Source organism: Lithobates pipiens, unplaced genomic scaffold, assembly GCF_037356315.1.
Source record: "Lithobates pipiens isolate NorthernLeopardFrog02 unplaced genomic scaffold, aLitPip1_a1.2 Scaffold_28, whole genome shotgun sequence".
NCBI lineage: Eukaryota > Metazoa > Chordata > Amphibia > Anura > Ranidae > Lithobates > Lithobates pipiens.
The window spans coordinates 194483279-194507308 of NW_027507789.1; the positions used below are offsets into that span (position 1 = coordinate 194483279).

The 24030-nt window shown below is 43.7% G+C and overlaps 1 protein-coding gene across 1 annotated transcript in view; it reads right to left on the reverse strand.

The window, feature by feature from the left end:
- Positions 1-482: 482 nt before the first annotated feature.
- LOC143935982 (serine/threonine-protein phosphatase 4 regulatory subunit 1-like) overlaps positions 483-24030 on the reverse strand; it is a 78934-nt gene continuing 55386 nt past the window's right edge. The window contains exons 16-20 of the mRNA XM_077460230.1: positions 23482-23582; positions 19308-19428; positions 17124-17258; positions 14993-15134; positions 483-12739 (exon numbers count right to left, since the gene is read on the reverse strand). Of these exons, the coding sequence (XP_077316356.1) occupies positions 12582-12739; positions 14993-15134; positions 17124-17258; positions 19308-19428; positions 23482-23582 (657 nt within the window). The 3' untranslated portion in view covers positions 483-12581. The remainder of the gene's footprint in view (positions 12740-14992; positions 15135-17123; positions 17259-19307; positions 19429-23481; positions 23583-24030) is intronic.

Sequence of the window (24030 nt, forward strand, 5' to 3'; positions counted from 1 at the left end):
GGTGAAATTAGGGGCAGGGTAGGGGTTGGATGGGGCGAGTAACCCTTGAGGCCTGGCTAGTTGCTCAGGACTAGGAATTTTGAGCCCTGGTATAGCCAATAATGTCATTTTGGTTTGGATAGAGCAGGGAATGGAATAGGGGTATATAATAGGGTTATTGCCTTGTGTGTGCTCCATTAGGGAGATTTCCCTTCAGTTCCTGTCCCAGAGACATAACAGAAAGCAAGAGGAAAGCTCTACAAAGTGGAGGGCATTCACTTCTTAGTTATTTAAAGGAAAAGGTGTCCCCATTGGTGAACCTACCTAGCTGGGAAACAGACAAACAGACCTGATCTTACCAACTCTATCCAAAAATAAAGTGCATGCATAGTTTCTTTTATAACCATATAACAATCAATTTATGTGGAGCAAATAAATCAAGACAATCAAGAATATTTTATTATGTGTAGGGATATGCAAACCCAGATAAACGACCACATCCATTTCTTAAATAGAAATCTAGTTTTATTGAGATTAATACAAACTGGTTTCCACAACACTGTGTATGATACACACGGCTGCCAGAGAGGGGTGCGGGTCACCTAAAGTGTCAATCACAAAGGGGCAGCCTAAATCACTGCTGCAACAGTCCATTGCCAAAAGGGAAAGGGGTAGGAAAGTATACAATATATGGGCGTTTCTCGAAACCGTCATCTGCTGGGGGGGGTGTTACAAGCCTCAGCGGGGTGCAATGAGGCTTTTTAGATCCTCGGCAGGTGGGAGGTCCCAGGTAGCCAATATTATATATAAAAATACAACAAAGGCTCTCATTCGTCAAAGTGTGAGTGATGATTTGCTCAGACTGCCTAAAGCAGCCAATCAGCCTCCCTTACAGGGAGATTGAAAGACAGAATTTGAGCAACGTGGACTGTCTGAGATCATTTTGGAGGCTTTGATCATTTCGGCCCAGTTTCTGTTGAGTGACAGCCCGTACCTTTACCGATAAGGGAGGAGATACTGTACAATACAAAGTGCATAGAGCAGTACTGAGTAGAAACCGAACCGTTACCACAATTTGCCACACAGTGCTTGTAGCTGCCGGTCATGTATATACAAGAGATGAAGGAAATTTCCCCTCTGTAAAAGCACAGCCAAATTCTAGCCATAACGTTAAATAAAAAGTAAAAAAAAAAGTCTAAGCTACTCAACTCACAGCAAACAATTCACACAAAACCAAAAATATACAGGAAATTAATTTGGAATCCACAGATAACCACTTTCAGTGCTCTCCCCTATAATCCCTAAGCTGTGTTGTACATTTTGGTTTGTGTGGGAATGTTCTGGAAAAAGGTATCAAAAAGATCAAGTTATAGAATGAGAGACTACAGACTTCATTGATCAATGTGTGAGAGAGAGAAGTATCTGCGCTGTCCTCCTAAAATGGCAGCCGGGATGGGATTGGCTGGTAGAGGCAGCACAAACAGGTCTCTTGACTTGTTAAATGAGGCCTTCTGTCAGTCTGCAGATCATCTGATGAGATTACGACAGCAATAAGTTGCAGGCACTGAGGCAACCAAGCAAGGACCAGCTATGGTCCTATCCTGAGTGAAGCCATGGTTTCCTAGAAGCTGCTGTCTAGGTGACATCACAAGACCCAAGAGAGCCGATAGGAGCAGGAGAAGGTCCCTATAGTGTGGTTATCACTCCAGCACACCATGTCTGGCTGCGGGAGGAGGTCACTGTAGTATGGTTACCACTCCAGGTCATCATGTGTGGCTGCAGGAGGAGGTCACTATAGTATGGTTATCACTCCAGGTCACCATGTCTGGCTGCGGGAGGTGGTCACTGTGGTTACCACTCCAGGTCATCATGTGTGGCTACAGGAGGAGGTCCCTATAGCGTGGTTACCACCTTAGCTCACTATGTGTGGCTACAGGAGGAGGTCACTATAGTGTGGTTATCACTCCAGATCACCATGTCTGGCTGCGGGAGGTGGTCACTGTGGTTACCACTCCAGGTCATCGTGTGTGGCTACAGGAGGTTACTATGGCGTGGCTACCACTTTAGCTCGCTATGTGTGGCTACAGGAGGAGGTCACTATAGTGTGGTTACCACTTCAGCTCGCCATGTGTGGCTACAGGAGGAGGTCACTATAGTGTGGTTATCACTCCAGCCCACCATGTGTGGCTGCAGGAGGAGGTCACTATAGTGTTGCTATCACTACAGGTCACCATGTTTGCTGCAACCAGTAAACCTAAAGGTGTAAACCCCTAAAATGATAACGTGCTGTAAGAGTTAAAATTATGAGGCCAATCGGAACCAAGCTGGCTGTTCGGTACACCTACACTGTATATTCGCAACTCAGTGTTCATCAGTGGTCTGCAAACTGTGGCCCGAGGGCCGTATGTGGCCCTTTGCCTTTATCTGGCCCCCAGGTCACTATTCCTTCCACTGCCACCAATAGTGGGGCAAAACTCCTGACAATGACACCAACTGGGTACTATTCCTCCCAGTAATACCAATGATCGGGCACTTTTCCTACTCCTACTGACCACAGGGTCTATGTAACCGACTACCAACCCTGAGGCAACGTTTTAGCTCACGGATGCTGGGCCCGGGACATTTTCTACCCCCACTGGCCACAATCTGGCCTCCCCTAAAGTGTGAAGGACAGTAAACTTGCCCATTGTTTGAAAAGTTTGGAGACCCCTGGTTTATATGTATAAAATGCAGTACAAATACCAGAGGTGAGTTTAGATACAGTGAAATCAATTCCAAGAAAGGGATACACACACAGTGCTTCAGTAGTACAGAATATACCCCTGCAGTATGGGTATGACTATACAGAAGTCTGGCAATGTCCATAAATGACCTGTATTTCTAAAGTATCTAGACTGCAAATATGCTGTCAGGTCACCTTTTCGGGTCCTTCAGTGGTGGTCCCAGATCCACCTTCAGTTGGAGAAGCAATCCTCCACTATATACGGGGTAGTAAATTTAAATCAACGTTTATATTGGGTGGTTAGACCAACCACTATCCACCTACAACTGAACGGAAACTTTTGTTTTTTTTTACAGTGAAGTTTAATTTTTTTTTTTTCCATATGAAAATTTTCAGTGTATAAATGAATGTGTAATACTGTATTAACAGTGCCATACCACTAAAATTGACACTTACCAAAACAGAACCAGAGTCTCCTTTTCTCTATCACATTAACATGCAAGGACTTGTGCGAACATAACACATTTCTGTGCACACTTAGCTCTGACACATACCCATACACTGGTCAACAGAGATGCAGATAACAGGAATAATGTGACATAAGCTTTCAGTTGTGACGCTCCACAATGCAAACTTGTACTAGATCCCCATTTAAACCTTTGCCATTAACTGCACCTAGAATGGGTCTCTGCAGGACCTCTCAATGCTTTCGTTTTCATCTATGTGCTGCCTTTTAAAAAAAAAGAAATCCTCCTTGTTGCAGGTTACGGAAAAACCCCTTCAGCCTGTAAAATTCACTGAACCGTTGTCTTATGTGATTTGCAGACAGCAGTAAAGCTCCTTTACTCTGGAAAATGCATGGGAAATCCTATTAAATTGCACACAAAAAATTTCATAGATGCTAAAAAAATAATAATAATAATAATATTAATAATAATAAAAATGAATAAGGATGCATACATTTAAACATGCTGCTTGCAAAATAGAAGGTGCTCCTTTTGCTCAGTGAACCTGTCTACAATACCGTTACGAAGCAGGCACCACAGACTGAACAGGCACCTCCTGCTACCCTGTTTCCCCAAAAATAAGACCTAGTGTGATTGTCGGTGATGGCTGCAATATAAGCCCTACCCCCCCAAATAAGCCCTACCCGTGTTTCCCCGAAAATAAGTCCTACACTGAAATTAAGATCTACAAGGACTTTAACTAGGGCTTATATTGCAGCCGTCACCGACAATCATGCTAGGTCTTATTTTTGGGGAAAAAGGGTATCTGTAAAGCCTGCTTCAAGCTCATGGTGCCAGTTTCATAACCCCACAGGTTATATACAGATACAGGTCATCTGCAGAGTACATTTCTTTTAAAAGGCCGCACGTTTCTTAATCGTCTGATTATACCATCTCCCCAACCCAACCACTAGTATGCAGGAGCTCATTTGTGAATAATTACAAGTTAAATGCACAGAAAATGAGCAAAACATAATAATATTAATAAATACAACACATACAAAGAAAATGTTGTTTTCCTGGTGCCTGTCAGAGATTTTGTAACATGTAAAAATGCTCCGACAATAACACTCAAATCATAGCTTGCTGTTCAAAAAGGTATTCCAGGTAAATGGAGGACACCAACCAAACTAAGCAGTTAAGCTAGCCATACACGATTAGGATTTTTGATCGATCATCCATATGTATTTCTAAAAATTAATTCAGAGCGTTCGATGATGTCATCATTGACATTTTTTTTTTAAACTGAAAAAAAAAATGGTCATTAGATTGCCATGCCAACATTTCATATTTTAATGTTTGATTTTTGGAAGTGCAGAGGTGATGTAATTGTTGCATATAATGCATGTGATCGTATTAGCCAGTGCCTTGTACTTATGCATTTAGGGGAACAATTTTTTGAAAAAACGATTGTTTGGAAAATCAACAAATCTTTCGTTTTGGAAACAAAAGCAAACAAAAAAAAAAAAACATGCGTCCAAAACAAAAAAAAAAATCTTTTATGTGCCTATGTTTGATTGGTCCCAACATCTAATCATTGTAAATTTTTAATTAATATTTATAATTATATGTACATGAGCCCATAGGGTAATGGAGGATATATGGCAATAATTATAAATCTACTGCATATGCATTATACTTATTACACAAACCTTTGTTTGCATACCATTACATATATCATCGTTTAAACCAATGAACTCCAAACTGTGGCCTGGGGCCTGCAGCGGCCCTTTTGTTTGCCTTTATCCGGCCCCTGGGGATACTTTAACTCCAACTGACACCATCGATGGGGCATTATTCCTCCTACTCATACCAGCAATGAGGCACTATTCCTCCCACTAAAACCAAGGATGGGTCAGTATTCCTCCCACCAAAACCAATGATGGGTCAGTATTCCTCCCACCAAAACCAAATGATGGGTCAGTATTCCTCCCACCAAAACCAATGATGGGTCAGTATTCCTCCCACCAAAACCAATGATGGCTCAGTTTTCCTCCCGCTAAAACCAATGACAGAACACTATTCCTCCCACTAAAACCAATGATGGCTCAGTTTTCCTCCCACTAAAACCAATGACAGAACACTATTCCTCCCACTAAAACCAATGATGGCTCAGTTTTCCTCCCGCTAAAACCAATGACAGAACACTATTCCTCCCACTAAAACCAATGATGGGTCAGTATTCCTCCCACCAAAACCAATGATGGCTCAGTTTTCCTCCCGCTAAAACCAATGACAGAACACTATTCCTCCCACTAAAACCAATGATGGGTCAGTATTCCTCCCATCAAAACCAAAGGTGGGTCAGTTTTCCTCCCGCTAAAACCAATGATGGAGCACTATTCCTCCCACTAAAACCAATGATGGGTCAGTATTCCTCCAACTAAAACCAATGATGGAGCACTATTCCTCCAACTAAAACCAATGATGGAGCACTATTCCTCCCACTAAAACCAATGATGGAGCACTATTCCTCCCACTAAAACCAATGATGGGGCACTATTCCTCCCACTAAAACCAATGATGGAGCACTATTCCTCCCACTAAAACCAATGATGGGGCAGTATTCCTCCCACTAAAACCAATGATGGAGCACTATTCCTCCCACTAAAACCAATGATGGGGCACTATTCCTCCCACTAAAACCAATGATGGGGCACTATTCCTCCCACTAAAACCAATGATGGGGACTATTCCTCCCACTGACACCAATGATGGGGCACTATTCCTCCCACTGACACCAATGATGGGGCACTATTCCTCCCACTGACACCAATGATGGGGCACTATTCCTCCCACTGACACCAATGATGGGGCACTATTCCTCCCACTAATACCAATGATGGGGCACTATTCCTCCCACTGACACCAATGATGGGGCACTATTCCTCCCACTAATACCAATGATGGGGCACTATTCCATCCATTGATACAAATGATGTGGCCACAGTCTGGCCTTCCTAAAGCTAGGAGGACAGTAAACTGCCCCTTTGTTTAGAAAGTCTGGTTTAAACGAACAAATGTTCATTACAACAAAAGTTGTACTTCCAGATGGAAGTTATCTTAGCACATGCACATTACAATCATTTTTACTTTTCCCTGACTGATGACTGCATACCCTGTTAGTGTTTGAAGAAGAACTTTCCAATCGTCTCCTTCAAAATTTTCCGCTCAATACAGTCAAAAATCTGTTTTATCCCTCTTGACTTAAAAAAAAAAAAAGCGGAATAAATGTTTAGAAAATGATCGCTTTCTAACACAATGCTAATCGTGTATGGCTCACTTCAGAGTGTCTGAAATAATAATGTATGCTACCCTTTGCAGTCTGATTGGCAAGAGGTACTAGTATGTCAGTGCGTTAAAAAAAGGCCATCAATATTTTTGCCGATCTGCAAAATTCACGTACATGTCCTTCATGGACTTTCCTCTCACAGTTTAGCAAATAAAATTACATTTAAGACTTTTGCATTTAAAGAACACCTGCATAACGTAGAAGCTATTAACCTGGCCTCTATTTAAGAGCGGGCATCCTCTGGTGCCATTCAGTCCATACTGTATGTATTTACTGAAACCAGCACTAAAGCTATTTCACCATAGCTATGTGCTATTATTTATAGTCCTCTAAGTCAGTGGTTCTCAACCCTGTCCTCAAGTACCTCCATCAGGCCATGTTTTGGGAATTTCTCTTAGATAAAATAGCTGTCCAAAATACCAAGCCGTTGATCTGACTTAAAGCACCTGTGCAAGATAAAGGAAAACCTGCAAACATGGCCTGTTGGGGCTACTCGAGGACAGGGATGAGGACCAACTGATCTAAGATATCCCTGATGCAGTTTCTAAGAAATTGCAACCATAGGGATTGCAAAGCTGCTCATGGGATCCCCATGGCTCTAACAGTCATACATGCATGGAGTATGTACAAAGGTTGGGAAATGTGTGTGGTCTCTCGCAGAATTCTGAATCAGGAGAAAAAAAAAAAAAAAAAAAGCCCCGAATCAATAAGAACTTTACTTTCTGTGCTTCAAGTGGCAGTCATGATGAAGGATAAGACACAGGTTATGTGGCTTAGAAGATCAGCTCATTTACAAAACAGCAGTTTTTCCATCTTCAGAATATGGTGTCAAGCTTTGCAGAGTAAGACTCCCTAAATTGCATTATTTACAAGGAATGTGCTGGAAGAAATGTATCGTTATTGGCAAAAATGAAAAAAAAAAATTAAATCGAATGGCCAGTTCAAATTTAACTGGCTTGCCACGCCTGAAACGGCTTTCGGATTAATTTACAAGTCACAAAAAAAAGCGCCAACAAGTCCCTATCATAAGAAACGAAACCACGGCGTGGGGGAAAAAAAAATAAAAAAATTCAGAGATTTCAACACCTTTCGATGTTTCATAAATGCTACCTTCCTCCCCCTTACATGTACTCGACCATAGGATTTTTTTTTTTGTTTTAGTTAAAAAAATATATAAAATATATTCAAAAACATATTACAGAAGTAGATAGTGTACAATGCTCCAACTTATACAGGTATATACACAAACACACATTGGCTTCATTTTTAAACGTTTTGCAGTCATGGTGAAAGCCCTTGGATTGAGGACTGAGTTTACGATGCATGAGGTTAAAGACTTTTGTAGAGGTTAAGTGCTCAGGCATTATTGTATTGTAGCGGCATGCAATATTGTGGGGGATTTCCTCCTTTTTATAGAAAGTAGATTTAGTGCAGAACTCGACCCAAAACAGATGAAAGCATTTTCTGTGGAGTGGAGCAGATTTTGGTCCTCTGAAAGGTAAACTTAGGGATTGCTCACAGCAGACATCTTGTTACGTATGTCAAGGTGTGGCGTCACAACGCAATTTAGCGCATGCTTATCGCTGTTAAAAAAAGTCCCCACCCCCCTTTTTTTGCAACACAACTGAAGGTCCATGTCCGGATGTGTTCGCTCAAATCAGCCATGTCATTTGGCTTTGTGACAAAGTCCATATGGAATATGTGATGCCGTGCTACTTATTTTGGATGCACAAGTGTCAAGGCTTCCTTTAAAGATGACCTTACACTATGACTGCCTTAAGGCTCTGTTCCCACCTGAACCTATTGTTTTCAGGCAGAATGTTGCGCTATTTTACCTGCTATTTTAGCAGCAAGTTTGTACATGTCTTAAAGTTATCAATGTAAAAGAATGAAAAACACCTTAAGGCCCCTTCCACGTTGGGGCGGTGGGTCCGTTGGCGGTAAAGCGCCGCTATTTTTAGCGGCGCGTTACCGTCGTATTTCAGGGGTATTTGGCCGCTAGCGGGGCGCTTTTGTCCCCCCCGCTAGCGGCCGAAAAAAGGGTTAAAACCACCCGCTGCTACAGCGGCGCTTTGCCGGCGGTATAGCTACGCTGCCCATTCATTTCACTGGACAGGAGCGCGGGAGGAGCGGTATACACACCGCTCCAAAGATGCGGCTAGCAGGACTTTTTCTTACCGCCCTGCCAGCGCACCGCTCCAGTGTGAAAGGGCACCGGGACTCTCCTCCTGATTGGCTGAGACACAGAAACAGCGTCATTGGCTCCCGCGACTGTCAATGTGTGACAAGTGTGAAAGGGGTCTTAATCTTCTAAAAAACAAACAAAGATCCTGCACTTTTTTGAGCGACCGGCAATTTGCTTTAGGTGACAAAATGCTCAGATGTGAACAGGGGCCATTGAAATGAATGGGATTTGTCTTCTTGGGCGTTTTTAGAGCTGAGGCTTAGAGCAGAAAAACGCCCAAAAACGCCTAGGTGTGAACGGAGCCTAAAGAAATCGTCACTGCAACCCTAAATTATTCCATTCTGTAAAAAAAAAATACATAAAATAAATATGAAAAAAAAAAAAAAAAAAAAATCATATTTACCCCAATTCAGCAGGTGGCGCTCTTTAACAATATTAAAATCTGCAAAGTCTATTCCTTGCAGCTGTGCATAAAATGTGGTCTGAATGAATCAGAAAAGGGGCAACACCCCCTCTTTTCTCTACATTTTAAGACTGATCTATAATTAAAGTGGTTCTAAAGGTAATTTTTTTTTTCTTACTTGGATTCCACTTTCTGACTGCCGGCCCCTGCCTAAATACTTACCTGAATCTTCTATCAATCCAGCGCTGTGCCTGGCTGCATCGGTTCTCTGCCCTTTCCCAGCTCCCTCAAGAGCAGTGGGTGCTATTGGTTTCTGCTGCTGTCAAATCCTGTGAGGTGGGGGCAGTGCTGAGCCACACTGTGTGTGTCTATAGATGCACAAAAGTCCGGCTCAGGAGCGAGCCAGCCCCTAGGGGCGCCCCCATCGGAAGTTGCTTCATATGTTGGTGCACCGAGAAGAGGAGGAGCAGAGAGTGCTGACGCGGGGCCCAGAAAGAGGAGGAGCGGAGAATTCTGATGTGGAGCCCAGAAAAAGGAGCGGAAAATGCTGACACGGGGCTCAGAAAGTGGAGGAGAGAAGAATTCTGACGGGGGGGCCAGAAAGAGGAGGAGCGAAGAATGCTGACCCGAGGCCCAGAAAGAGGAGGAGCAAAGAATGCCGACGCGGGCCCCAGAAAGAGGAGTGGAGAACGCTGACGAGGGGCCCAGAAAGAGGAGGAACAGAGAACGCTAACACAGGGCCCAAAAAGAGGAGGAGCGGCGAACGCTGACGCAGGGCCCAAAAAGAGGAGGAGCGGAGAACGCTGATGCGAAGCCCAGAAAGAGGAGGAGCGGAGAACGCTGATGCGGGGCTCAGAAAGAGGAGGAGCGGAGAACGCTGACGCTGGGCCCCCGAAAGAGGAGGAGCGGAGAACGCCGACGCGGGGGCCCCAAAAGAGGAGGGGCGGAGAACGCCGACGCGGGGGCCCCAAAAGAGGAGGAGCGGAGAACGCTGACGCGGGGGCCCCAAAAGAGGAGGGGCGGAGAACGCCGACGCGGGGGCCCGAAAGAGGAGGTTTAGGGCTGCTCTGAGCAATACTATTGCACAGACTAGGTAAGTATACCATCTTTGTTATTTTAGAGGGAAAAAAAAGAATTTACAACTGCTTTAACTTTATAAATATATATGGCTCTGTCCTCCTGGAGAGCAAAGCAGATTGTCAGGGGTCAGTACTGTGATTTCTGTGCTACACCCACATATGAGGTAGTCACATAACATGGAAAAATATACCTGATGTTATGTCCATTCTATCTAGCTGATTTAGCAGAAAGCATGCAAGCAGTGCTGGCCTTTCTTATTAGAAACCCCAGAATCCTTTTTAAGCAGAGTGCCACAAATGCAATCTCTATGAACTGTTTAATTTTAATAATAAATATTTTATACACACAATAAAAAAAATTATACAAAACAGTTCCTAAATCTGTAAAAAAAAAAAAAAAATTGAAAAAAACATTATAGTTCCCCCCTTTAACTAAAATTGTAAATACTGCCAAATTTGAATGTACTAAAAATTACTGGTGCCACTGGCTTGCCATATAATCCTGGCAGTCTCTGTGAGTACCGGATTCTTAGCTGCCCCAATACAACATTCACTGAGCACACAGAGAGGTTACTGACTTTTTTGTTTCATGCAAGCATCACTGGGCTCTGAATGTCAGGTAAGACTTTACAATGGGATCTACGTGTAAGAGACTGATGACCTCACATATCACATGGCCAGATTAACAGGAACTAGCAAGCCCTAGGATGTCTTGTTAGTTCAGCACCCCTCGGATGAAAGGGGTGTGGGTTGGACTCTTCATTCAAGGTGTGCAATGTGAGCAAGCTTCGAAATATTGGAAGATCCTCTACATATTCTGTTACTTGTGCCCCCAGTCTGTGCATTCTATCCTTTACCTGTTACCCCAGCAGGTGGTAAGTCTTTGGTGTGGTAGAAACAGAGCATCTCAGCGTCATGCCAAACTATCACCTAAAATCCTTACAGCTGCCAAGAGAGCATGCAACTGTATAAATAGTAAAGGGGGTGGGGCTAAGCTGCTTCAGGGGGGTGGGGCTGTGCAATAAACCCATTAGGCATTGCTCACATACAGCTGTTCTGTTGTGCAACAATCCAGTGCTTAAAGCAGAACAAAACCCATTGATTTAACGGTTTCAAAAAAACAACAGTTACATTCCAGGTATGCTAACTGTCATAGTTGCTTGTGCTCTCAACCAAACTGTCAAATCATCAAATGTCTGGTGTCATAACTGATCACATGTGCAGCACCATGGCAGTTGCAAAGGCTAAGATGGCAGCTTCCTTGGCTGAAAAGGATAGGGGGATTTAGTTCCACTTTAACTGCGTAGGGTTTAGTTCTGCTTTAAATGTGGTTACAGGCAGTGAAAGAATTCAATGTGAAAACTCTTAAGCCACAATCACACAATCGGATTTTCGGCAGGGGATTATGTGATGACAGACTGTTTGCCTAAAATCCGATCGTTAGTACGCTCAGACAATTGTTGTCCAACTTTCCGCCAACAAATGTTGGATGGCAGGCTAGTGCATTTTTGTCGGACAACGGACTGTTGTCAGATTTTCGCATCGTGTGTACACAAGTCCGTCATACAAACACGCATGCTCAGAATCGATGCTCACCAAACATGACATTAGCAGAAAGGGCCCAAAGGGTGGCGCTCAAGAGCTGAAATTCCACGTAGTACTTCTACTATGTTTGTTGGGCGACAATTGTGTGCTGCTAGTATGCAAGACAAAATCCAGGCACAATGCCTTCGGACAAGTGTCTGACGCTCTGTCTGCCAACAATCCGATCGTGTGTACCAGGCTTTATAACTGGGAAAAAAAGACTTGTGTTTTCCCTCTATAACCCACTTTATTGCACTTAATCATTACCCATGCACTCAAAGTGGACTTGTACATGCTTAACTTCCAACTGCTCCTTCCACTACCCCATTCCGCTATGGGAGCAAGAACAGTTTCCCCACCCCCTAGGTGACAGTGCTGGGCCAAGCCAGGTGCTGTCATGATTGGAAGGAGAGCGACTCATATTCTCCCACCCTACTCAACTACCAGGTATTTGCTTTAATTACAGTTGCAGAATGGTGGAGGAACGCATGGCAGGTAGGTGCTACTGAGAAGGGGGGTATTAAAGAGAACCTGTTGCTTTTGCCCTGCACAGTTCTACTTTAAAGTCCAACAAGGCCTCTTACAGATCCCATTCGCACAAAAGGACCTACGGGGTCCTGAAACCTGGAAAGAGAATGAAACCTGCCCCATTCCACCCTACTTGCATCTGTTTTTTGGAGGAGTTCTGCTTCATCTTTAAAAAATAAGCTATATAAACGCACCTCATGCCATGGAAAGATGGGGTTATTTGCTCTGTGAGAGGGATTCATTTATATTTACAGAAAACATTGTGCGGGAGACGTCTGAGAAAAAAGCCTGTACAGACAGGAATCAGTCGACGGACTGCTCCAGAGAGGTGCTGCTGGTCAGGGGTCGTTTTGGCTCAGTGGCAGAGAAGAACCTGACGTCTTGGTCTCTATCCAGCTGCATGGCTTGTACGGTCTTCTCCACGGTCTCTAGGTGTGGGTTCCCCAGGCTGGTGAAATACGCTGTAGGAAACAGCACATGATTAAAACTCCTAGCAGATATCAGTGAAAACGACGCTGACACGTTTTAAAGGATTGCTCCATCTGCTGCCTTCTCCCCAGAATCTCACTTCTCCTGCTGCATTCTTTGTCATGCAAAATACAAAAAAAATAAAAAATCTCTTGGGACAGGTAGGGCCCCTTTGTATTTCCTTAAAGCGTTTGTTAACCCAAAAAAAAAAAAATGGACCCTGTTCCTTTAAAGCATTTTATACAGCACAGTGTTTGTGCTGTGTAATTTGGCCCACTGTAACACCTAAAATACCTGTCTGATCCTGCCAGTTTCTACCCCCCCCCCCCCCCCCCCATTGTAAACTGACCACGGTGTATAATGGCTGCTGAGCCCTGCACCGTGATCAGTTTACGTGCCTCCATCATCCCGCAGCTCTGCTATCTTCTCCCCTCTCTGCTCCTGTGTCCTCCTCCACCCTTCCCATTCTGCCTGTCTGCTCGTGACAGTGCTGACCTTCCCTCTTCCTGCTGCTTGCATAATAACCTGTATACACCATCAGCACTGCCTCCTATTGCAGTGTCTCCCTCTGCGTACGATTTATAAAAATAAATACAAAATTTTACAGCAGAGATTGCGGTCACATGACCGGCTAAGCTCTCTCCTCCCAACTGACGTCAGCGGGGGAATCTCAGCCTTCCCACTGTATCTGTCAGAGGAGGAAAGGAGAGAGCTGGCCAGTCATGTGATCGCTATCTCGGCTGTAAAATTAGGTATTTGCAGCATTTATCTTGTCCCCCTCTGCGTATAAATCATACACAGAGGGGGACACTTCAATAGGAGGCAGTGCTGATGGTGTATACAGGTTAGAGTGGCTTAACAACCACTTTAACTAAGCTTCAGGAAACATGTCAACAGTCCAGCAGTGTGGCCATCTATCAATCATGGGATCCTTGATAGGATCCATCCAATCATGAGAGAGGGGGGATGAGGAGGATGAGCAGAACTTCCTGTTTTAGGTGTAGTTCCACAAGAATGTAAGAACATGTCATAAAATTAGAGCTGACTCTGGTGTCCTGTTCACTCGTGTTATCTCAAGGATTCTAAGTAGCCCCCCTAGTTCTTATCTCGGACTACAAATAAAATGGGGGGGGGGGGGGATTCAATAAAGCTGCATCACCACTTTTCTGGTGTTAAACCCTCTTGTTATTGTGTTATGCCAAATTCATGAAGCAAAAGTGGAGCTAATTAAGACCAACCGTCTTTTGGCATACGAGAGACCCTTATGCAGATAGGTTTGCTAAAAAGTCTTCTAAAATTGGTGCCAAATTCAAGCACATGTTCTAGACGGGTACATGAATTTGGTGCACCGCTTTTAGAATACACGTAAGATACTTTTGCAAAATCTGTCTGCACCAGGCTTTTTTACGAAATCCAGTCTCTATGTTTTAAAGAAAGGAGAGTGGCTGGGTTTCAGTAGATTACCAACACACAGCTGAGCAGGGCTGACACCACTCAGTCCACAAAATATGTTGTGCGTTGTCAGCCCACAAAATTACTTAAGAGTCTATTTCTGGCAGATCAACAGTTTTTTTTCTGTACTTGCAGAAACTTTAAAGAAATAAATCATGACAAATCTGCACATATTGAAGACATGCACCGCATATGTTTTTTTTTCCCCTGACATACACTTTAATCCTGAAGTCAAACACTGTGAAGATGTCTGTTGTCACATCCAGGGCTCCCTCAGCAGCTGTAATCTGCCCCTGTAAGCAGTGCTAGTTCCAAGCTAGAAGTGCCTCTACAACCCACATTCTTCTGTGACATGCTGGAAAGAGTGGCACTACTGTGACTAAAGCCATCTAAAGATTATGTCATTTTCTTTCCTACAACCACAGTTTGCAGGAAAGAAAATCACGTGATTTCCCCCTCAGCAACATAGTCAGTGCTGATGGAGGAATCCCTCCCGCAGTGCCATTATGTACTACCAGTAGGGAGCATTCCATGCCGGCAGAACACAATGATTACTACTGGCGCAGTAATCACATGCAAACAAATCTCTCAGGCTGGTTATACTGAAGTCGATCGTTGGATTGACCTCAGTATAACCAGCCAGCCATAGATGGATCAAATTTTGTCTGGTCCCCACTGAACCAGCTGAGATTCGACGCATCGATGGCCAGATTTACTCAATTGCAACATACAACACCAGATGGGAGCCCCAAGGAAATGTTTCATGTCACTATTGTTTGTTCCCTTGTTTGTACCTTTTTCCAGAAGAGTCTGTTTAAGTGCCTTAGCCAGTAATACTCGCACATTGGGCACAGGGTCCGAGGCCAAGCTCAGAAGACTGGGGAGTAAGTGTGTAACAAACTGCTCGGCTGGCATACACTCCTCCTGCACCACCGCCTGCCAAACAAGAAACAAAGCCATTAACATAAAAGGAAAAAATTGTGTGTTATGTATACATGGTATTATTTATTATGATCACAGCAAAACCATTTCTTCTTTCTTGCTGAACAGGGAAAATTCCTATGAATATTTTATATTTACAATGTGCAAACCAGCTGGCAGGGAGCTTGAGGTAAGAGCAGGCTAATTTACAGCTACATTATGTATAGTCTGTGCTGTGATTAGACCTACACAGCAGGAGAAATCAGATTACACGATGTTGAATGACCTAGAGGGATAACACCATCTTTACTCAGACCTTCACAACATCATGTCAGTAGGATGCAAAGCTTCTATTACATTCGCTTCTGCTGCAAAAAAGGCAGTTATGTTCTGCTTTCTTGGTTCCCACCAATGAGACGCATCACTCATTTGCATCTAAAATCTATACAGATCTTCACAGAAATCATAATTTTGCTAAATTTATATATTGAACATATATATTAAAACAGGGGTCTCCAAACTTTTTAAACAAAGGGCTAGTTTACTATCCTTCACACTTTAGGGGGCCCGACTATGGCCATTGGGAGTAGAAATTATCCTGGCATCAGTGGGGGGGGGTAAACAATGCATCTTTGGTACTAGGGGGAAAAATAGTGCCCCGTCCTTGGTGTCTGTGGAAGGAATAGTGCCCTATCATTGGTGTCAGAGCTGCATGATTCTGGCCAAAACGAGAATCACTCATTTTTTGCTTAGAATAAAGATCACAATTATCGCGGCGTAACATCATCTTTCATATTATGCAAAAATAAATTGGGCTAACTTTATTGTTTTTTTTTTTATTCATTAGTTTGAAAGACCGCTGCGCAAATACAGTGTGACATAAAATATTGCAACAACCATGTTATTCTCTAGGGTCTCTGCTAAAAATAAATTATTATTTTTTGCTAGAAAATTACTTAGAACCCCCAAACATTTTAATATATATATATATATATATATATATATATATATAATGTTTGGGGGTTCCAAGTAATCTTCTAGCAAAAAAGTTTAGTCTTTAAGTGGTTAAACTACCCTCATTTACAGACCAAAGTTCATTCCTTTGATCTGAAGAACAAAATGTTACAATGTTTAGTTCGCTCAGCAGCTGAGGAATGTTGTGAAACTTGGCAGACTGCCTGTTTTGTTTTTTGGGAAAACTGTTGGCTTGAGCAGAGAACTCTGCATAGAATCAGCCTTTATTAAGATGGTATCGCGATCTCGATTCTTAATGATTAATCATGCAGCTCTAGTGTCAGTAGGATTATTAATACACCATTGTTGCCGTCTGTGGAAGGAATAGTGCCACATTGTTGGTGTCAGTGTAAGCAGTAGTGCCCCATTATTGGTGTCAGTGAGTTTAATAGCACCCCATTTTCAGTGTAAGTGGGAGAACTAGTGCCCAATAGTTGGTGTCAGTGGGATAAATAGTGCCCCATCATTGTTGTCAGTGGGATTAATAGTGCACCATTTTTGGTGTCAGTGGGATTAATAGTGCACCATCATTGTTGTCAGTGGGATTAATAGTGCACCATTTTTGGTGTCAGTGGGATTAATAGTGCCCCATTTGTGGTGATAATTTGAGGCATAGTGCCCCATCGTTGGTGTCAATGGGAGAAATAGTGCTCCATTGTTGATGTCAGTTGCCAGAATATTACCCCATTGTTGGTGTCAGTGTGAGGAATAGTGCCCCAAGGGCTGGATAAAGGCAAGCCAAGGGCTGCATCCCCCCCCCCCCAGCTGCTGTTTGGAGACCCCTGATTTAAAAATGGAGCTTATGGAACTTCTTTATGGTGTACTCTGGAGAGCACAGGTACTCTTCATAATAGAATGCATATGCATAGCTTGTGAAAGCAGAGTGTTAGAAGAGAAGGAAGACATTTTGTTGCGGCGGATGAGGAGATTACAGATTGTACATCAGAGGAGAAACAAGGAAATGCAAAAATACTTTGAGGTCAGCAATACCTGACAGATGAAAGCGAAGGCCTGCCTTCCCACCCATTTGTTGGAGTGTCGGAATTGCACAATCAACTCGTTGATGAAGTTAATTCCTAACTCCGTCTCCCCATTAGAATAGAACTTTCGCAATATTTCCACAATCTGAAAAAATAAAACAAAAAACACCATCATAAATATTTTTGTCTGAAAACAACTGAACTAAAAAGCCAGGGTGGCTACCACTGCAGGATTATTTTATTACTGGCAACAAAAACTCAATATTAAAATTCAGCTATGGCATCCTCCTCCACTCAGTTACATGAATAGCACTTTTACAGAAATGTGTGTATGGAATCCTGTGCTAAAGGTGCTCACTGTAAACCAACAGAAAAAGTTTTTTTTTCTAAATAAAACAACTATGGATGCAGCACTTACAAATATTTATACACAAAAAATACACAGATACGAACAAAAAAGTGTTGAACTGCCACTGTAAGCGATAACATCTGTCAGACGAAACGCATAAGGCGGAGCCTAGCAGTGAGATCATCACATCCGCCCAGAGGCTTGCCAGGCACTTGTACAATGCTTTTGACTTGTTTTCTGTCTGAGTAAATATTTTTTTTTTATAATAAATGGTGCTTAACATACTTTACCATCAGCATTCTCCTTAGATCTCCATGATCCCCATGACTAAGCTCTGGGGGAGAAAAGCCAAATGTGGGGTCATGGCCTGGTGAAAGCCCAGTCTGAGGTTGTCTCATACCACCATGGGACTCTCTGAATGTGCAGCACCAGGGATCTTTCCTCTCTTTCTTCCAGCATTCTCCTTAGGCCAGCCATACGCGATTGGGCAGGCTGAATGTATCAAGTTGATCAATCAATCCACTTGGGTACACCCAGCCTGACGGATTAGCTTGCGATTATCGCAAGTGTCTTCTATAGCCGCTAGTGATAATCAGGGTCTTCTTCCAGCGGGAATGGCATTGCCCGCCCGTAGGGAGAAGGCAACTGCCCGGCAGGAGGGATCCCCCTGAGAACACGGTCTGTGTTGATGTGGGAATTGTGCAAATTTGCAGAAAAGAAATTTGCTCCATGTATGGCTGGCCTTACTCTCCTCCTTGGGTATTAATTTTACTGCTCGATTTACGTGGAAGGAAAATCCAGTGGTAATCTGAATACTGTTTCGTGGAGCTGAGAGGAGCAAGGGTAAACTGTGGCTACCATGCATCTACTCTGGGATGTGTCACTAAAAGCACAGTCAGACTTCCTTATATCTGAGGATCTGGTAAGCTGCTGCGTGTCTCTCATGGTGGCTGAAGAAATTTAAATGCCATCTTCAAATCATGAAATACATTGGCTGCATGTCTACCCTCCTTTTATACCTACTATTCTTCCCCTATCCTCATCACCTTTCCTTTTTGCATGTGGTATCGGGCAGTTCACTAAAAACATGAATTCAGAGTAAAGAATTCAGCATGGCAACAACTGAATGTGAGTAGCATCAGACAAAAGGCTGTACACCATGGGTGCTCAACCTCTGGCCCTCCAACTGTTGTGGATCTAAAAGTCCCATCATGCCTCTGCCTTTGGGAGTCATGCTTGTAATTGTCAGCCTTGCAATGCCTCATGCGACTTGTTGTTCCGCAACAGCTGGAGGGCCACAGGCTGGGCACCCATGCTGTACACAAAGACTTTTGTCCAAATCAGTGGTACACTCTACCTCCTCCTCCTCATGCTAAGCCTGCCCCTGCAATTCAATATCTGGCTTTAAACTGTTGAATGTTAGCTGTTGATTTAGCAGTAGGAGGGGCAGGGCTTAACGTGAGCTTCAGCAGAAATGGAATACCAGAGTATAGCTTGGGCCTAAAATCCAAGGACATAGTGTAGGACCTCAGCACCTATCCATGGAGGAATTGAGCCTCACCCCAGCTATGGCTTGCAACAGCCCCGTGAACGAGTGGCAGGGCAGGGCTTAGTGCCAGGAGGGAGCGGGATTCCTTTTATTGCACTCCTTAATTGATAAACCAGGATGATTCCCTCTATAAGTATCTCTATTATTGACAGATGCTAATCATTGTACTTATTTGCTTTTGCCCAACACCTTTCTTCATTCCCGTATTATACAGTATTTACGATGATCCAAAAATAAGTAAACAGTTTACCAAATAAATTATTATATAAACAGATACAGTCTTGAGCACCACTTACCAGTTTAAAAGAGATCCACCTGACCTCAGATACTTTGTCAGAGCACAGCGTCAGTGCTATAACTCGCAAATAGTCATAGATGTCTTTGGGACTGTATAGTTCTAGGATGAGGATCATCTGCCTGGAACAAAACCCACACAAAGATTTTCTCAGTGCATTTTCAATAGTACTTAGAGACAGCACCTCCAACTGGAGAGGATTCATCATTACAGCAAAGATGACCAGACCAGTATGCAGACAGCCAGTGATGGCGAGTTTGTGTTTAAAAGATCCATCTGTAGACTGCCATATTGTGTGCCAGGTATGGAACATTCTGTGCACTTTGGATTATTTCAAGCAAACCTGCAAGCATTTTAAGGATTAAAAAATGGACACTACAGGTGTCTAGTAGATTAGCTGAGGACTCTTTATAGACTGGGAGCGATCTGGTGCACTAACAGCAACCAGCTACTTTTGTCCACCCCTCTTACCCTCCCCACATCACTATTGGATTAGTTACATGACAATACCACTGAGAACACCGTGTATGAATCAAAGAAAGCAGTCCTTTCCCTCTTTTCTAGAATACCTTTACCACTTCAATACTGGGCACTTTCACTCCCTTCTTGCCCAGGTCAATTTTCAAAGTTCAGTGCTGCTGCACTTTGAATGACAATTGCGCAGTCATACAACACTGCACCCAAATTATTTTTTCTTCTTGACTGATGGGCGCTGATAAGCTGCACAGATGGGCGCTGATAAGGAGGCAATGACCAGGCTGCTCTGACTATCAATGTAAATGTGCCCTATCAGCTCTCCTCACACAGTGACTGTGCATGAAGAAAGGAATACTGATAACCGGCAAGTATGTTTTACATGTGATCAGCTGTGATTGGATGGTAAAGGGCTGCTGTGATTGTCCGTTTACCTCAATCTGTGATCAGCTGTATCCAAAAGACAAAGGACACAGCGGTGTCAGAGCACGCCTGATTGCGTGTACTGGGAGGACGTCCATGGACGCCCTCTCAGAACTAGTGAGCTGCACGTGGTAGCCATCTTTCGGCTATAGTGTGGTATTGAAGTGGTAAACCACTTCCCGCAAAACGACCTACCCGTACGTCAGTACTTTGATGCTAAATACTATTTTCGGGAATGCCGTGCATTTCTCTTTAGGATAAAGGTGGTCTCTGTGGCGGATTCGGTGCAAGATCACTTTTATCAGCGCTTACCAATCGCGTCCTCTGCCGTGGGTGGCTGGCTGCCGACTGAGGGGAAGATGGCCCCTGCTTGGCCCCATGGCATGGGAGGGTGGAAGCAACGTCAAAACGTCACTTCCGCCTATAAATGTATATTGTGTAATGTTTGGGGGTTCTACGTAATTTTCTAGCAAAAAAAAACTGTTTTTAACTTGTAAACACCACATCTCAAAAAGAGGCTCGGCCCTTAATTGGTTAAATATTACACTACCTTTGTGACAGATAGTGCACTCTTTCACCCCACTGATAAAAAAATAAAATAAAATCTTTGCTACTAACAATCTGATTGTCTGGGAACACCAAATGCAGAGCCTTGTGGGTATGCAGGACAGGTATTCCCACAGGTTGTATGTTTCAGGTGTTTCTCGGAGATGCACTTTAACCACTTGCCGACCGCCGCACGACAATGTACGTCGACAGAATGGCACGGGCAGGCATATGGGCGTACATGTACGTCCCTGCCTTCCCGCGGGTGGGGGGCCCGATCGCCCCCCCCCCCCCCGTGCCTGCGGCGGTTGGTATTCGTTCGGGAGCGATCCGGGATGAGGGGGCGGCCATTCATTCATGGCCATCCCCTCGCGATCGCTCCCGACGAATGAAAATCCTCCGTGACATCACTTCCTCTCCTGTAATGTAAACACAGGAGAGGAAGTGATGTAATCTCTCCTCCGTGTCGGTATTTTTCGTTCCGACACCGAGGAGAGAGGATCGGTGAGTTGCACCAACACGACACTACACAGTAGAACATGACAGGCACACTCACACCCCCCCCGATCACCCCCCCAATTACCCCTGCCCCCCAGTCACAGTGACACCAATGTCATTTTTTTTTTTTTTTTTTTTTGCATTGGTGTCATTTGTGACTGTAATAACTGTTAGGGCAGTTAGGGTTAGCCCCCTTTAGTTCTAATGTACCCCCCCTAACCCCCCCAATAAAGGTTTAACCCCGTGATCACCCCCCCGTCGCCAGTGTCACTAAGGCTGGGTTCACATTGCAGCGGTTTATGAGAACGGATGTGATTCGCACCGCACTTCAGTGCAAATCACATCCGATCTCTGTGCGATTCGAGTTCAGCCATACAGATAGTATGGCTGAATTCGACCGCACCCGCCGCAAATTCGCACGGGACCCTTTTTTTGGTCCGCAGCAGAATCGGATCGCATGGGTGTTCACACCATGCGATCCGAGTTTGCAGATCGCACTCCGATATGCGAACTGATCTGGGGGTGTCATTAACATTTCACTGACACTCCCAGCAGTTCGCATAGGGCAGTGTGAACTGCCGCCGGGAGGCATGCGATGCGGGAACCCGCCGCGGATTCGTGGCGTTCCCGCATCACTCCAGTGTGAACCCAGCCTAATAAGCGATCGTTTTTCTGATCGCTGTATTAGTGTCACAGGTGACGCTAGTTAGGCAGGTAGGTATTTAGGTTCGCCGCAGCTTTTTATAGCGCCAGGGACCCCCATATACTACCGCATAAAGCCCCCTGATTGCCCCCTAGTTAACCCTTTCACCAGTGATCACCATATAACTGTTACAGGTGACGCTGGTTGGTTAGTTATTTTTTTTATAGTTTCAGGGCACCCGCCATTTATTACCTAGTCTCACTAGTGTACCCCTAAATTTAGGGGTGTCTACTTTCCAAAATGGGGTCATTTGGGGGGGGTTTGTGCCATCTTGGCATTTTATGGCCTTCAAAACTGTAACGCCCTTAGAAAGCCTGAAGGCGGTGCTTGGTTTTCGGGGCCCCGTACGCGGCTAGGCTCCCAAAAAGTCCCACATATGTGGTATCCCCGTACTCAGGAGAAGCAGCAGAATTTATTTTGGGGTGTCATTTCACATATGCCCATTGCATGCGTGAGCAATATATCATTTAGTGACAACTTTGTGAAAAAAAAAAAAAAAAAGTTTGTAATTTTCCCGCAACTTGTGGCAAAATATAAAATATTCCATGGACTCACCATGCCTCTCAGCAAATAGCTTGGGGTGTCTACTTTCTAAAATGGGGTCATTTGTGGGTGTTTTGTGCCATCTTGGCATTTTATGGCCTTCAAAACTGTAATAGGTAGTGAGGAGTGAAATCAAAAATTTACGCCCTTAGAAAGCCTGAAGGCGGTGCTTGGTTTTCGGGACCCCGTACGCGGCTAGGCTCCCAAAAAGTCCCACATATGTGGTATCCCCGTACTCAGGAGAAGCAGCAGAATTTATTTTGGGGTGTCATTTCACATATGCCCATAGCATGTGTGAGCAATATATCATTTAGTGACAACTTTGTGTAAAAAAAAAAAATTTTTTTTTTGTCATTATTCAATCGCTTGAGGCAAAAAAATAAAATATTCAATGGGCTCAACATGCCACTTATCAATTTCCTTAGGGGGTCTACTTTCCAAAATGGGTTCATTTGGGGGGGTTTTGTACTGCCCTGCCATTTTAGCACCTCAAGAAATGAGATAGGCAGTCGTAAACTAAAAGCTGCGTAAATTCCAGAAAACGTACCTTAGTTTGTAGATGTGACAACTTTTGCGCAAACCAATAAATATACAGTTATTGACTTTTTTTTTTACCAAAGACATGTGGCTGAATACATTTTGGCCTAAATGTATGACTAAAATTGAGTTTATTGGATTTTTCTAATAACAAAAAGTAGAAAATATCATTTTTTTTCAAAATTTGCGGTCTTTTTACGTTTATATCGCAAAAAATAAAAATCGCAGAGGCAATCAAATACCATCAAAAGAAAGCTCTATTTGTGGGAAGAAAAGGACGCAAATTTTGTTTGGGTACAACATTGCATGACCGCGCAATTACCAGTTAAAGCAGCGCAGTGCCAAATTGTAAAAAGACCTCTGGTCATTGACCAGCAAAATGGTCCGGTCTGAAAGTGGTTAATGACCCCATTTCTACAGAGCATCACCTTATAATACAATTGTCACTCACTCTGCTAATTCGTATCGGAACCTCCAGTTGCGGATGTTGTCAGTGGTCAGAAACTCCTGTAGTTGATAGAGGTAATCTCGCCTCATGTCTGCGTGAAGGAGCTTTGGAGACACAGAGAATTCATTCACAATTATCTCTTCAATCTGTCACACAGTGCATAAAACTTACAGCATATATCAACAGTAAACTATATCTTAAAGGAACAGTCCACCTTTCTAAAAAAAAAATTAAAAATGTACTAGCAATGTATTAATAAAAAGTGGGCATTTATCAATTTTTTATTCAAGCCCCCAGAGCATTGCAACCACAATCAGTGCTTCATGGGTGCAATGCACAGGCCCCTGCTTTGTTCACCCCCAGCCCAAGGTCTGTAAGGAGGTAAAGACCTTCTGTTATGGGGCTGATGAAGGGTAAAGACCTTCTGTTATGGGGCTGATGAAGTAACCAATGGTCTTGAAGAGCAATGACATCACCACCCTACTGCCACCACGACCTTCTGGGTACCTCTGTGACAGTAAACAAATTATTAAAATAGATTGTTTCTCTTAG